This window comes from Bombina bombina, chromosome 4 (genome assembly GCF_027579735.1).
Source record: "Bombina bombina isolate aBomBom1 chromosome 4, aBomBom1.pri, whole genome shotgun sequence".
Taxonomy (NCBI): Eukaryota; Metazoa; Chordata; class Amphibia; order Anura; family Bombinatoridae; genus Bombina; species Bombina bombina.
Genome location: NC_069502.1, coordinates 767,186,388 through 767,203,885, shown reverse-complemented (window position 1 = coordinate 767,203,885; position 17,498 = coordinate 767,186,388). Strand labels below are relative to the sequence as shown.

The following is a 17,498-nucleotide window of genomic DNA, read 5'->3' as shown; positions in this document are numbered from 1 at the left end:
AAAGAAAGCCAAAATTTTAGCAAACTAGGTACTGGCAGACAGCTGCCAGTACCCAAGATGGTGGCCAATAGGTAGAGGGGGAGGGTTAGAGAACTGTTTGGGGGGGTCCGGGAGGTTGGGGGTTAAGGGAGGATCCAACACTGCAGAATATATATATATATATATATATATATATAAATCCAGTTCACAGGTGCACTCACTAAAACTTCTTAGTAATGGCTAATCATCGCCATGCTATAAGAGTTGCTATCGATAAAAAAGAATCAGATCAACCTGTGGCTAGGCATTTTATGCTAGCAGGACATACTGTAGCCAGTCTAAGGACTATGATAATCGATTATATGCCACCACTGAGTCGAGGTGGGGAAAAGCATAGAAAACTCCTACAAGTGGAAGCTTCATGGATTTATCGATTGGACACTGTAGCTCCAAGAGGCTTGAATGTCCAGTTGGACTTTAATGTGTTCCTTTAGCCGGATGTGGCTATGATTGGACGATTTAGGTCTCATCCTAATTGAACATTAAAGAATCTTGCCCCTTGGTTTAATATGGACAGCTACGAAATTTCCATGATTATGAAATGTCACAATATGAGGTCTCAATAGATGTGTGCCATCCGCCTTTGTTAAGTTTCTACCATGCTGCTTCAGGCATAAAGGCATTTAGGTTCTAATTTAATTTAATTTTTCTAGTCTGGTACTTGTTGCCTGGACTTACTCTGTATATGCATTTTTAACAATGTTTTATATTTTTCTAATAGTATTATTGTAGAGATAAGGTGTTTTTAAAATGGTCCGTGTTCAGCCAAGCTGCCGTGTTTCACTGTAAGTTTATCCCAATGGTGACGTAGTTGTTATTCGTCACGGGGGGAGTGATTATGCTAATTAGTCATGTGCTCTCGTTGTTGATATCCAGGTTTCACGCTGGATACTATGGGATGTGATCATACCGGTGTGGCTGACCCAGAACTGTTTTTTATCACATTAGGGTATAAATAGGGAACGGGTGTGTTAAGTTGTTAGGGAACATTTGGAGATACTGAAAGAAACCCATTGAGAAAGGTGCCAGTGTGGTACTGAAACGTCTGGGGGTAACTATGCAGCTATAAGCTGATGTGATGTGATTGTGATTAAATTATATCATTCTCAAAAGACCAGTGAGTGCAGCGTTTTTCTTCTTAAAGAGGATAAAAGGATCTATATAAATATATATATATATATATATATATATATATATATATATATATATATATATATATATATATATATATATATATAACCTTATATTTTAGTACTGGCAGACTTTCTGCCAGTACTTAAGATGGCGGTGATAATTGTGATGGGGGGAGGGAAGAGAGCTGTTTGAGAGGGGTAAGGGAGGGATCAGGGGGTGGGATGTGTCAGGTGGGAGCCTGATCTCTACACTAAAACTAAAATTAGCCCTACAAGCTACCTAATTAATCCCTTCACTGCTGGGCATAATACAAGTGTAGTGTGCAGCGGCATTTAGCAGCCTTCTAATTACCAAAAAGCAATGCCAAATCCATATATGCCTGCTATTTCTGAACAAATGGGATCCCAGAGTAGCATTTACAACCATTTGTGCCATAATTGCACAAGCTGTTTGTAAATAATTTCAGGGAGAAACCTAAAGTTTGTGAAAAAGTTAATGATTTTTTTTTTATTTGATCGCATTTGGCTGTGAAATGGTGGCATAAAATATACCAAAATGGGCCTAGATCAATACTTTGGGTTGTCTACTAAAAATAAATATGTACATGTCAAGGGATATTCAGGGATTCCTGACAGATATCAGTGTTACAATGTAACTATTGCTAATTTTAAAAAAAGAAAATGGTTTGGAAATAACAAAGTGCTACTTGTACTTATTGCCCTAAAACTTGCAAAAAAACAAAGATTATGTAAACATTGAGTATTTCTAAACTCAGGACAAAATTTAGAAACTATTTAGCATGGGTGTTTTTTGGTGGTTGTAGATGTGAAACAGATTTTGGGGGTCAAATTTAGAAAAAGTGTGTTTTTTAAAAAAAAAAATTCATTATATTTTATAATTTATTTTATAGTAAATTATAAGATATGATGAAAATATTGGTATCTTTAGAAAGTCCATTTAATGGCGAGAAAAACGGTATATAATATGTGTGGGTACAGTAAAGAGTACGAAGAACATTACAGCTAAACGTTTTGTCAGAAATTTAAAAATAGCCCTGGTCCTTAACGGTAAGAGAATTGAAAAATGGCCTGGTCACTAAGGGGTTAATTAACTTTCTAATTTACTTCTATTATTTTATTTGCTTTATTCTCTTGATATCCTTGTTGAAAAGCATATCTAAATAGGCTCAGTAGCTGCTGATTGGTGGCTGCACCTTTTTGTGATTAGCTCACCAGTGTGAATTGCTATTGATTGCATTGATCTGAATCATGAAAGAAACATTTAGAGTTTTTTTGAGTTTCGTGTCCCTTTAATATATGTGTGAGGATGGGGGAAAGGGAAGGTGGCAATTGAGAGGGAATACGATCAAGGGGACAGGAAGTAAGATGACAAGAAGACAGGAGAGCAGAAACCTCCTCCTCTGGTAGACTGTGATTGAAAGTTTGCAGTGATTTGTGAGGAGTGGATATTGTTGTTTTGCAGCGAGGTTATTTCTGTCGGATGGAGTCAATTTTGCTTTTGAAATTGATAGAAAATTTGTGTGCTGTGAGAGAAGTGGTAATGGGAGGAGAGGGAGGGCACAGGAGGGTATTAAAAGTGGAGAAAAGATGCTTAGGATTGTGGGACATAGTTTTGTTTGGAGAGGTTGAGGGCAGATGAGTAATGCAAGAAATTGGCAAAAAAGCGAGATTCTCTACAGTGCTGTTCTGCAGTGCGGGTGGATTTTTGCAAGTAGCGTGTCAGATGTGTGCGCCAAGGTTGGTTTTTTTTTTGTTGGATGCAAGCTATAGAAGGAGGGGCTATTTTGTCAAAGGCAGATGTTTTGCTTAAACATATCAAATTTGTCTCATATATACCAAAACTGCTCCAAATGATATATGGTTTTGGAATAAATTAAATATTCCTCATGAAATTACAAGGTTTTACACTTAGTTTACCATCCTTGTGTTTCTCCGAGGGATGTTTGTATGATTTTTATGGAGAATAGTGCATATAATGCTGGTTCCAAGGGTAGAGGACATGTAGGTGTAAAAATGTTTTGTCCCACACTCCCTAGAGGCCAAAAAACAAAACAACAAAAAAAACAAATTCTCCAACCTAGCTTTTCTTCAAAATGTTACAAATTTCCTAAGCCAGCTTTGCAGTATTTTGGTAAAAAAAACTGTTACAGAATTTTTTTGTTTTTTCCTCCCTAGGGAGCTTGTAAAAAACACAATTATACAAAAGCAAGAGGTGACTAAAGCCAAAACAAAAAAAAAATGTACTTGTAATAATATAATAAAATTATTGCTAAAGTCCAATTGCATGAGGTGATTCAATGTTAACAAAAACTATCCTTGATAAAACACAATCCCTCAAGGTTTGGTATCAATATCATATGTATCATGTATCATGTATAATAACATAACATCTGCAATAGCCCCCCACCAGTGACATATATATATATATATATATATATATATATTTATATATATATATATATATATATATATATATATATATATTAGCTTGTTTATAGTGACATTAAAATAATGTGTATACATGAATAGTATAAATCAGCAATTAAGTGTGCATCGCAAATGATCAGTGTACAAAATAAAAAGCAATAAATTAAAATGGACACTTTTTTTTTTTTTAGCATAATGTGAGCTAGCCAGCTACCCACAGGCTAAGAACCGCAGGAAGGCTTCACAGAGCAAGGCATCACTAGTCTTCATAGACAGGACTTTGGACCTACCGGGTATAGGAACCATCTTATGACTTTACTTGTGTCATTGATCACTCATCGGAACTTGTAAGTACCATTTGTTACATTGTGTATTATACTTTGAAAGTATGTATATGTGAAATTAGTATTAAAGTTAACGTTAAACATTGATGATGACATTAGGACAAACAGTGTAATATTTTAAACAATGATTTTAAAAATCAAATGATGATTGATTCAATATAATCATAAGCTGATTACTCAAAGGGATAGTCTACCTAACATTAAACTGTCATGAATCTGATACAGCAGAAATTAAAATCACCTCTTTGCTGTCATGCTATTTTCAGTGTTCTTCTTCCTTCTCTTGAATTTTATTTTTATTAAGAAATGTCATGTAATATGCCAGCCCATTTTATAACACCTGTGAAGGGGTGGTGTTTAAAACTAGACTGCAATCAGGAGGGGTTACACATTTACAGAGAGAAAACTGGCCCAGCTCTTAAAATATCCATTGATTGCAAATAAATGCATATGATCCCCTTATTACGTTATTTTCACAATTATTCTTGCTCAGAATAATAATATATTTACACTATATACATAAAGTGGTTTAAATAAACACAGAGATATGAAAGACAACAATGTTTAGAACAAAAAAAGGATTTAAGGGACAAATATTTCTGACATAACACACATATAACAGCTCCTTTGTTTTAAACTAATGTGCGCTCATAAGATGAGCATATACCATTCAGCTACTTGTTTCACTTTCATCTGTATGGTGGAAAAAACAAACAGCAAATCAAACTCAACTTTGCTTTAATGTGGTTTTGTGGGATTTCCCCATAATCTTGCAGATTTCACAGTAAACTTCCATAAAGTGAGGAGGGAAAAAAAGTGACTGAGCCAGGTTGTATGTCCTGGAGAAGCAACACGATTGGAAGTTTAAAATTCTTCTACAACATGATGTGGCTATTAAAGGGACAGTCAACACCAGCATTGTTGTTGTTTTAAAAGATAGATAATCCCTTTATTACCCATCCCCCAGTTTTGCATAACCAACCCTGTTATATTAATACACTTTTTACCTCTGTGATTAACTTGTATCTAAGCATCTTCTGACAGCCCCCTGATCACATGACATTGTATTTATTATCTATTGACTTTCATTTTAGCCAAATAGTGCAGTGTCTGCCACAAGCCACAGACGTGATCACAATGTTATCTATTTGGCTCACATGAACTAGCTCTTCCCTGTTGTGAAAAGCAAATAAAAAAGCATGTGATAAGAGGCGGCCTTCAAGTACTTAGAAATTATCATATGAGCTTTCCTAGGTTTAGCTTTCAACTAAGAATACCAAGAGAACACAGCAAAATTGGTGATAAAAGTAAATTGGAAAGTTGTTTAAAATTACATGCCCTATTTGAAATATGAAAGGTTTTTTTTGGACTTTTTTGGTCGATTGTAATATGTTTACAGAAGACTTTTAGTGCCATCTTTTTCATCATACTATTCCAAACATCTACAATTCACTGACTTGTAGTTACGTTGACTGCAAAGTCATCTGCATGAATACATGCACACAGCCTATGGTAATACAATAATTACTGTCTGGATGCAATCATCTTTACAAATATGATGAAAACGTTATAGAAATAGCATGCAGTCAACCATAAAAAGACTGCATGTTTTGTTCCGCTATTTGGAAGCCAGAAGTGTTAAATGGAAGCAACAATTTTCTACAAAATTATGTTTTTTTGTTTTTTGTGCAAGACACAAACTAATTGTAGAAAAATTCTATTTAACACATCAGTATTTGAAAAGGATAAGTGCAGAATCTCACAGTTAAAGGGACAGTTAACACCAGAGTTTTTGTTGTTTAAAAAGACAGATAATTCCTTTATTACCCATTCCCCAGTTTTGCATATCCAACACTGTTATATTAATAGACTTTTTACCTCTGTGATTAACTTGTATCTGAGCATCTTCTGACAGCCCCCTGATCACATGACATTTTATTTATTATCTACTGACTTTCATTTTAGCCAATTAGTGCAGTGTCTGCCACAAGCCACGGGCATGATCACGTTATCTATATGGCTCACATGAACTAGCTCTCCCCTGTTGTTAAAGCAAATAAAACAGCATGAGGCGGCCTTCAAGGGCTTAGAAATTATCATATGAACCTCCTAGGTTTAGCTTTCAACTAAGAATACCAGAAGAACAAAGCAAAATTGGTGATAAAAGTAAATTGGAAAGTTGTTTAAAATTTCATGCCCTATTTAAATCATGAAAGTTTTTTTGGACTTGACTGTTCCTTTAAATGCTTCAATTTAACTGCTATGTTTGCTATGTTAACTGGTATACATGCAATCACAATTAAATTTTTTTTCTAGACAGTAATTATTTACTTTTTATGTGTTTTTATTTTATCAATATGTCTACCTATAAAAAAACTACTCTTCTGTGATTTGATGTTATGTATGACATCATCAATAACATATCAAAAATGTATTAATGGGTATCAAAATTCAATCAAAACATCCACCACCCCAAAACTTCTCTGCGGGCAGAGGTGGTAAATAGGTGTTAGATGCTATGGCATATATCCAAATATATCCAAAAAAAGAAATCATCTTCAAACACCTAGTTAACACAATCAGGAATTCAATCCAAACTATCCTACAACATTGTTATAATATAAATTGCCCAATCACTGTGAGCGCTATAAAACTTAAAGGGATAGCTTAGTCAAAATTAAACTTTCATGATTCAGATAGAGCATGCAATTTTAAGTACGAAACAGAGGACGGCAGACACTACAAAACGGTACTGTATAAAAATCCAAATGTATTATGCAAAGGTTAAAAAAGCCTAAACGGAGCACACAGACATGTGCCAACAGGTCAGACAGACAAACAACAAGCAAGACGTCTGACGCGTTTCGCGTCCCCTTTAGTGGCGCTTATTCATAGACATAGTTGTTACACTATAGAAGCTCCTTATATGGGACAAACCTGTGTGTGATAGACCAATAAATGGTCATTGAGCCACAAACAATTAAAAACAATAAAACAACACAAGTAAGTACATATAAACAGATATTCTAGTGTAAGGGCAGATCCAATTAACACAATATTACAAAAAAAGGAAGATCATTCATATAATAATTACCAAGAGATATTAAACATGATATATGTATATATAAAAATGACAAAAGTGCCTAGGAAATATTCACAGTATTCATAATTAGCACTACATATAAGTGCACAATATGATGCAACTGACCAATGACAAATGGCAAGAACGATACATATACTCAATAAAAAAAAATAATGTTGACAATCATTATATAACACCCAATTACTTTATTATAATGAACTACAATTAGAACAGGCTATCAATAATGCAAACAAAATGGGATGAATTCGGGAGTGTGGCACCAGACAATAAAGGATATCCAAATAACCAAAGTTATCATTTCAAGATTAGATGTCAATAAAATAATTGATGTCACACTCCCTATTCATACCCATAGGGAGACGAGTTTTTCATTTTAACATCCAGAATAACTCTTTTTTCTCCAAGATTATATATCTATTACCACCTCTAGCGGGAACAGTAGCTATATCAATGATCTGAACTGTCATATCACTTTGTCAGTAAAGTGATACCCATTAAAATGGTTGGCTACGGCAGAATCTTTGTTGTCATTTTTGACATCTCTAGTGTTCTCACCAAATCTCTTCCTAATTTCCCTAGATGTTTGTCCTATATACTGGCACTGACATAAATTACAAGTTAGCTGGTAGATTACAAATGTTGTGCCACTGCTTTTTTTTTGGTGCTGCTTGTGAAACCGCTACCCATACAAACATGGGCACACATACTTAAAAAATTAAGTATATACTACCTTGTATACAGGCACCTACAACATACAATGTATCAATCTATTAAACAATTTAAAGGCAGACACATAAACCAGGTAATTATCCCCATTACCACATCCTTTTTATTCTTTTAATTGGAGATTGTGAGACATGCATAAGGCTATCCTAAGGAAAAAGTAACATGTAATATGGGTAGACTTGATGGGCCTTTTTGGTTCTTATCTATCTTCAAATTCTATGTTTCTATGTTTTAAACTTCCTTTGCCTCAAACCTCCCATTGCAGTTTACCTCTGCTTCGCTACAGACATGTTTTGCCCTTTCAGTGCCTTTTGCCCTTTAAGGGACATGAAACTCAGAAATTTTCTTTCATGATTCAGACAGAGAATACAATTTGAAACAACTTTCTAATTTACTTATTTTATTATTATTATTATTATTATCGGTTATTTGTAGAGCGCCAACAGATTCCGCAGCGCTATAAACAAAGGGTAGTATAAAACAATTAAGGCATAAAGTGGGTAGAGGGCCCTGCCAAGAGTTGCACTGTTGTAATCCACTCTTAAGAAGGTGATCTACAAAAAGCTGGTCTCTTAAGCTTACATGCTAAGGGGGTTCAGGGGATAGCAATGGAGGAGTGGAACTGGTATAAAGTAAGGTTAGCATAGGTTGTATGCATCCTTGAACAGCAGAGTCTTTAGGGAGCGCTTGAAGATTTCAAAACTAGGGGAGAGTCTTGTGGGGCGAGGCAGAGAGTTCCACAAGATGGGAGCCAGTCTGGAGAAGTCCTGTAAACGAGAGTGCGATCTTTTATCTAATTTGTTTCATTATCTTGATATCATTTGTTGAAGGAGCAGCAATGCACTACTGGTTTCTAACAGAACAAATGGGTGAACCAATGACAATCGGTGTGTGTATATATATATATATATATATATATATATATATATATGTGTGTGTGTGTATGTATATATATATATATATATATATGCATCCACCAATCAGCTGCTAGAACCTAGGTTCTTTGCTGCTCCTTAGCTTTCCTAGATAAACCTTTCAGCAAAAGATAACAAGAGAAGGAAGCAAATGAAATAGAAGTAAATTGGAAAGTTGTTTAAAATTGTATTCTCTATCTGAATCATGAAAGAACATTTTTGGGTTTCATATCCCTTTAAGGTGCATTTTAACTATTGCACTTATGTTAACTAGACTGCATATCTTTCAGCAACCTACTGCTTTGAATTCTTCTGCCCCCAAGGGCTTCAGTCAGAAAAATTATTAAAGGGAACTAAAAACCCAACATGTTCATTTTCTGATTCAGACACAGCATACCATTTAAAAAAAAAAGTTTCAAATGTAACTCTATTATCAAATTTGCTTTGTAGCCATGATATTCTGTGTTGAAGAGATACCTAGGTAGGCAACTAGAGCACTATATGACAGGAAATAGTGCTGCCATCTAGTGTTCTGGTAAATAGATAGCATTCTTGCAAAACTTTTTTGTCTAACCAGGTCTGTTTGGAGACCTTATTACTTATTACCATGCTGGGTGATTAACTCTGTGTCCAGAGTTCTAGACTTTTTAGGGACAAATTTTAAAGTTTTAACATGAGATTTAAGAATGTCATCTCCTAGTAGAATATGCATAGGTTTCCTAAGTATCTTAACAATCGTATTATATTGCTGGCAGACACATAAACCAGGTAATTATCCCCATTGCCACATCCTTTTTATTCTTTTAATTGGAGATTGTGAGACATGCATAAGGCTATGCTAAGTAAAAAGTAACATGTAATATGGGTAGACTTGATGGGCCTTTTTGGTTCTTATCTATCTTCAAATTCTATGTTTCTATGTTTTAAACTTCCTTTGCCTCAAACCTCCCATTGCAGTTTACCTCTGCTTCGCTACAGACATGTTTTGCCCTTTCAGTGCCTTTTGCCCTTTAAGGGACATGAAACTCAGAAATTTTCTTTCATGATTCAGACAGAGAATACAATTTGAAACAACTTTCTAATTTACTTCTATTATCTAATTTGTTTCATTACCTTGGTATCATTTGTTGAAGGAGCAGCAATGCACTACTTGTTTCTAACATTGCAAATGGGTGAGCCAATGACAATCAGTATATATATATGCATCCATATATATACCTAGGTTCTTTGCTGCTCCTTAGCTTTTCTAGATAAACCTTTCAGCAAAGGATAACAAGAGAAGGAAGCAAATTAAATAATAGAAGTAAATTGGAAAGTTGTTTAAAATTGTATTCTCTATCTGAATTATGAAATAAATATTTTGGGTTTCATGTCCCTTTAAGGTGCATTGCACTTATGTTAACTAGACTGCACATCTTTCAGGGGCCCCTTCAGCAACTTACTGCTTCAAATTCTTCTGCCCCCTAGGGCTTCAGTCAAAAAAAGATGATTAAAGGGAAATGAATCCCCAAAAATGTTCTTTTTCTGATTCAGACAGAACATACAATTTTAAAAAAGTATCCAATTTAATTCTATTATCAAATTTGCTTAGTTCCCTTGATATTCTGTGTTGAAGAAATACCTAGGTAGGCATCTTGAGCACAACATGGCAGGAAATAGTGCTACCATCTAGTGCTAACATTCTTGCAAAACTTCTGCCATAAAGTGCTCCAGAAATGGCAGGCTCCTAAGCTTACATCCCTGTATTGCATGCTCTATCTGAATCATGAAAGAAAAATATGGGGGTTTATATCCCTTTAAACAGAATCTCCCGTCACCTCTTGGTACTTACCTATGGATACCTTTTCACAGGTATTGGTGTTGACATTGACTGTGTAGCTTTTCAAGTGTATTTTACAATCTGCCTCAATTAAATGAGTTTTTGAAGAGCTTACTAGTCTAGTCTTCAGTTGGACCCACTGCATATTCTAGCAGTCTTGGAAGTTCTGGTGATAGTCATAATTGTCATTCTACTGGAGCATCTACTAGGACTATGTGATTTTTGTTATCTTCAAAATTTTGACTGGACAATAAATTCAACTCTTTTTTTGTAGCATACAATAAATGCAATAATAAGAAGTGTAGAACACTTTGAAAATATGCTTGCTATATCATATTAGAATATGTTTACTATTACTAGATATAAGCACCATGCTTACACTAAAGCAATATTTTTGCTAAGTAGATGGTTATTGCACTATTCAAGAATTCTATTTACATTAAATATATTGTTAGTGTTAGATGAATATTAACAAGATTGTGATATGATCAGTCTCTGTTGAGTTGAAATACAAATTTTCTTTTGCTCTCCTGTTGAGATTTATAGTAATTTTTTTTTTTTTATGAAATAAAATACAAGCAGTGTTCATCTTTATTGAGGCATTGTATTACAATCTTGTTTTTTTTTTCTAGTTCACCAACAGACAGATTTGACCTTCTTATAGACTCCTTTACAGCTATTTATGTGGGTTAATGTAATATTCCTAGGGTTAAATAATTTCTTAGCTATTATACTATTATCAGATGTGGAATAATATTATGTGTCAGGAAGATCAACTGTATTTATTGTTAAGGTCATGGTCATGATAATTGTATAGCACATACTCTGCAAAATTTCTCAAATTAACTTTGACCTTTCAAATAAAAAAAAGTGTAAAATGCGTAGGTGATGTTCCTGTGTAAATTGTTCTATTCTATAAGCTGTTAGAATTGGTTATTTGATAAACAACATAGTAAGAACAATGCTTTTTATTTGCTTTATATCTTGTCAACATAGCCTGAATCCTACTTGAGTTCCAAGGGCATTTTTTCGTCAGCTACAATATTAAAATACCAAGAATTTCTCAATGAATAAATAAAATCTAATACAACTGAACTGGAACTAAATGTCACTTTTTTATATAACTGCACATATATTTCAAATCAACTTCAATTTACACAGTGTACGTTTAATCCAGTGAACAAGTCATTTACAAAAGATCCAATAACAATATGAAAAATATTTAAAATTAGTAAAACTGATTAACGTATGGGTATGTTGCTGTTTATCTTGTACGTCCTGTAGAAAATGCTACAAAATAGTTTGATACATTTTAATAGCTTCTTTAAACCAATATTTTCAAAGCACAGGACAACACAATGTACAGAATTTATAAAACATTCCTTGGGAAATCAAGTACGAGAATCAAAACACTTTTGACATTTTTAGAAAAGTTCATATTGTTTCTTTGAACATTTTTGACGCTTTCTGGAATGTACAATTTTTTTAGTCAATAACAAAACAATAAAAGTACTTTTATACAGAAATATTGATATATTTATACTACTTAATGAATGCCTGATTTCAATGAAATATCCTACACAAACTCTGTTTTATATATATATATATATATATATATATATATATATATATATAGACATGTATATAAAATATATTTTCTCCTTGCACGCACTTACACATTTACACAAATATAATGTATTGTGGGAAAATTTTAAATTTTGAGGAGAAAGCAAGTCTTCTGTTTTTGACATTCAAGAATGTCCTTTTAAAGGGGGTTGTAGTTTTTATTTTATTGGCATGGTAGTATATTAAAGGTTCTGGACAAAGTAAACATGAATATATCTCTAAAACTAAAGCACAGTTTTAGTTTGAATTTCAAGGGGTTTTTATAGTTTATTTATTATTAATTTATTTAGGGGTGTATATATATATATATATATATATATATATATATATATATATATATATATATATATATATATATATATATATATATATATATATATATATATCCAATAATCAGAAGACTCTGCACTCTACACTCAATTTTAATTAACTCATGCACCCACAGCTGTTAGATAGATATTGGAGATTGGAGTGAATTTACCTAATTGGAAATATATATATATATATATATATATATATATATATATATATATATATATATATATATACATCCAATCATTTAAGTTCACTACTACATACATACACCTTTATTGGAGGTCAGTGTTAATCCAGAAACAGAAGGAAAAAACTAAAAACTAAAAAAAAATTAGTACAATAAAAGCATAACAAATTTGTAATATATATTAAAATATACCCTTTTAGAAGAAATAAACAGCTTGGAAGAAGAAATAAATCAATAACTTTCCCGTTATGTATATTATCTGTAACATTATATAGTTGAGGGATCCCTTTAATCAATTCCTGCCAGCAAGCATTATTATAAGGGCCATTGCATGAGTCAAATAGCTACCACCATAGATTATCTTAATTTAATAAATAAATAAATATAGTTTATCTGTCATTTGGTTTCTTTGACTCACGCATTTCACTTTTGTTGTGTTAGAATTGCAATGTATGGGATACCATGTTAAATAGTTTTTGAGTAAACAATATCCATCTCTCTACACCACACATATTTTCTTAAACGGACACAACCCCCAATTTTATTTCTCCCATGATGCATCTAAAGCATGACATTTTAAACAGCTTTCCAATTTACTTCTATTTTCAAATTTGCTTTGTGTTTTTGGTATCCTTTGTTGAAGAAAAATCAATGCACTGCTAGGAGCAACCTAAACACATTGGGTGAGCCACTGACAACATGCATATATGTGCGGTCACCAGCTAGTTCCTAGTGCACTGCTAATCCTGAGCCTATCTACTTATCCTTTTTAACAAAGGTTAGGAAGAGAACAAACCATATTGGATAAGTAAATTGGAAAGCTGCTTAAATTGCATGTTCCATTTAAATAATAAAAGTTTCATTTTGACTATACTGTCCCTTTAATTTGGAAATAAGTTTTTGCATCTCCTTAGACATGAAAATACACATATGTGTGGTCTTATTGCTCTCTTTCTCTAGTTACAGACCTATAAAGTTATTGATACTATTATTGCTTTCATGTCTTTGTGCTAATTTGCATTAATTGTCAAAATAATAAATAAATGCAGAAGATACATTACAATGTCAGATTGATATACTATAAATATTACAATTGGTTACCATACACATTTCATGCAATGCAACCATATTCAGTTTCCATATTTATTTAACAATTAACAATATGCTAAATAACTTTTGTCATACTAATTACAGAAGCTTTTACACCAATTGATAAATTTGCAGAGCAGCAGCAGAATTACAAATCTGATCTACACAGAACCACCATACGGCATAGGTAGTTTTAACCATTAATTTAAAAAAAGAACAAAACCAAAAAAAAAAAATACAAAAAAACTTTTCTTCACCACAGAGAAGATGACTTCATAGAATATCAAACAGACACCTTTAATCACAAATTACAGTCATTCTGTCTGTTGATTTGACACAATGTTTCTATCATATTAAAAAGTTTCATTGGGCAAATTTTTGTGCAAAAATGGGCTTTGACAATTGATATTGCTTTTTGCGTCGTTTTTTTTTATCCCATTTGCACAGTAATAATGTCTTAAAGGTAGTCCGGAATGTTTTATTGCAAAGTGCATAGCACATAGGATTAATTGTACTATTGATATAACACAACCAGTAACCCAAGTTCCAAAATATTCTGGGAATACAACTCTTGCAAAATACATTAACTAAAACCATTATATTGTAAGGAGCCCAAGTTATGATGAAAGCCAACAAGATTGCGCTGAGTGTTTGAGCTGCTTTTTTTTCTTTGATAAGAGACATTCGCTTTCGCTTATTAATCTGATTTCTGGTCTTTGCAGCAAATCTTTTAGCAAGGGTTATCTCTTTAAAAGATATAGGAGGGCCAGTTGTTCTGGCAGCCAATGGTTGTGTTGGTGGAGTTTGGGGTTTGGGGACTGTAGATTTTGATTCTGCTACAATTGCAGAAAAACTCTTTTTGTAGCTTCCCCTGTTGCTTAAATTCTTTTGTGAGTTCATGGTTTTACACTTGGTTTCTTTGTTCTGTGCATTAGATTTTTGAGGACCATCTGGTGATGCATTCAGTTGATTAGATGTTGGTAATTTTGTAGAGCTAAGGATTGTATGATGCCCTGAAAGTTTTAACACAATGGAATAAATTGCTCTGGAATTTTCAGGTGTGTCATCTTCATCAGATGTACCAGAGTTATCAAGCGAGGCATTTGCGTCTACATGGTTCCAACTCTCACTGCTGCTATGGTCTTGTTCTATTTGTCTCATATCTGACCTGCAGGTTTTGGTTTTGGGACGGAAAGGGCACCACCTGTATCTGTTCCTTGAGGATAGCTTCATATTCTGCTGGATTTCATAATTACTGTTACTTCTTGAACTGGCCCGATTTGTAAGTTTTCCAGTCTCTTCATTCCCGCTAGAAGCTTGAAGACCAGCTAATTCCTTAGTACGTTTTTCTGTCTCTTTATAGATCCTCCAGTTTAGAATTGTCATAATTGATACAGGAAGATAAAAGGCAGCTATAGCAGTTCCAAAAGTAATAATAGGTTCTGTCAAGAACTGAATGAAGCATTCATCAGAAGGAACTGTACGTTTCCCAACAAAGTACTGCCAAAAAAGTATAGCAGGGGCCCAAAGTATAAATGATATTATCCATGCCAAACCAATCATAATCCCAGCTCTTTTTGTAGTCCGTTTAGTTCTGTAAGTTAGTGGCCTTGTAATGGAAAAATAACGATCAAAACTGATAACCAATAAATTCATTACAGAAGCATTGCATGCCACATAATCAATCATAAGCCACAGGTCACACGCAAGGCTTCCCATTGCCCAGTGATCCATGATAATGTACGTCGTAAAGAGATTCATAGAAATAATGCCAATGATGAGATCAGCACAGGCAAGACTTAGCAGGAAATAATTGTTGACTGTTTTTAGCTGTTTATTAATCTTAAAAGCTAAAATAACTAAGATATTTCCTATAACAGTCACTAGGGCAATTATGCCACTAAAGGAGGCTATTAATACTACTTGCCATATACTGTGGCCACCTAAATAATCCTTCTGCGTATCATTGCCAGTAAGGGAAGTATTGCTATCGTCCGTGACATAAGAAGAATTGCAAAGGAACTGAGTAAACGAATAGCTCCCAGGAGGTAATTCTGTTCCATCATCTGTTGTCTGTGAAACCGTATTCAATACTGAGCTTAAATTTTTTATCAAAGTTAAAAATGTGATGTTACTTTGATGGATCATTTTTTCATTAATCTGAAAAAGAAAAGAAAAAAAAAATCATTTTAAAGTGAGCAACATTTAGGTCAAGTACTTAACCCTTTAAGGACACAGCTTTCAGTTTGCTCAATTGTTTTATGACGGAAAAATTCCGTCATATGTCCTTAAGAGGTTAATAAGAACATTTAATGTAGAGATAAAAACATAACAGACAAAATTACCATTAAAGGGAAATTCCAGTCAAAATTTAAATGCACATAGATGAATTACATCTTTGAATAGAAACATATTTGTAATATGTTTTAGCAAAAATGCTTCTAGTATAGGTTATCACTGTTTTAGTGTTAACATTTTTCTCTGCACGTGGAGCATTGCTAGATATTCTCAGTGCAACAGCATTTTAAATACTGCAGCTGCTCAGAGCACCAGTGGGTCTTGTATCATGTCAGCAATTGACAAATTAAGTCATTACCAGATGGTATAAAATGCTAGTGCATGGTGCATACTTAAATACACTTTTGAAACGGCTATAGCTTATATTATAAGTATTTTTGCTAATGCATGTATATTACAAAATGCTTCTTTTCAAAACTTAAAGGGACACTGAACCCAAATTTTTTTCTTTCGTGATTCAGATAGAGCATGCAATTATAAGAAACTTTCTAATTTACTCCTATTATCAAACTTGCTTCATTCTCTTGGTATCTTAATTTGAAAAGCAAGAATGGAAGTTTAGATTCCGGACCATTTTTTTGTGAACAACCTGGGTTGCTCTTGCTGATTGGTGGATTAATTTAACCGACCAATAAACAAGTACTGTCCAAGGTGCTGAACCAAAAAATAGCTTAGATGCCTTCTTTTTTCAAATAAAGATCGCAAGAGAGCGAAGAAAAACTTATAATAGGAGTAAATTAGAAAGTTGCTTAAAATTGCATGCTCTATCTGAATCACAAAAGAAAAAAAATTGGGTTCAGTGTCCCTTTAAATGCATCCATGTAGATATCCATTTTGTCTGGAATGTCCCCTTAAATAAATTTGTTTCAAGCACAAAATGTATCCATTAAGAATAAACAGGTTTTCAAGTGTAAATATTTGAGTAAAGTATTCATAATATATAATTCTATCCACTCCATTTTGTATAGAACTCTTTGTAATACATTAAAGTATGATTTCCACTATAAAGTATTAATGTGTTTTCAAGTGAATAGCTGTTAATGAGCTCTAATGGTTTTCATATTTTATGCCTTAGGAGTTTTATCTGCTGTTAGCAAGAAATTGATTTTCGCAGCTGCTTTCTTTAAACAACTGCTCTGTGTAAGAATAGGTAGGGGCTTTTATAAAGGCCAGAGTTAATGTGATAATTATGCACACAAATTACCCTTGAGAATATCGGTGCAGGTTTTTTTTTTAAAGAAAACATAACACTAGTAATAGACAAGTAATACCGCAAAAACACTTCATACCTCATAATAATGGTAGTAGACTATAAACCAATGACTCACAGGTTACAAAAATACAAATACAAAAAAACCACACAGGAAATTCACAATACACAAAATTGCATAGACATGTAGTCCATAATAAAGAGACAATAAAGTCAAAATAATGATTTAGATAGAACATGTAATTGT

General features: G+C 33.3%; 1 protein-coding gene across 1 annotated transcript; it reads right to left on the bottom strand.

Moving 5' to 3' along the window:
- Positions 1-14,106: 14,106 nt before the first annotated feature.
- Positions 14,107-15,891, bottom strand: LOC128657838 (muscarinic acetylcholine receptor M3-like). Its single transcript, XM_053712260.1, has one exon. It carries the CDS (start codon positions 15,889-15,891, stop codon positions 14,107-14,109), a length of 1,785 nt encoding a protein of 594 aa, XP_053568235.1.
- Between the last annotated feature and the right edge of the window lie 1,607 nt (positions 15,892-17,498).

Excerpts from the sequence above, each read along its gene's own strand:
- LOC128657838 (XM_053712260.1), bottom strand. The coding sequence starts at position 15,891 with ATGATCCATCAAAGTAACATCACATTTTTAACTTTGATAAAAAATTTA.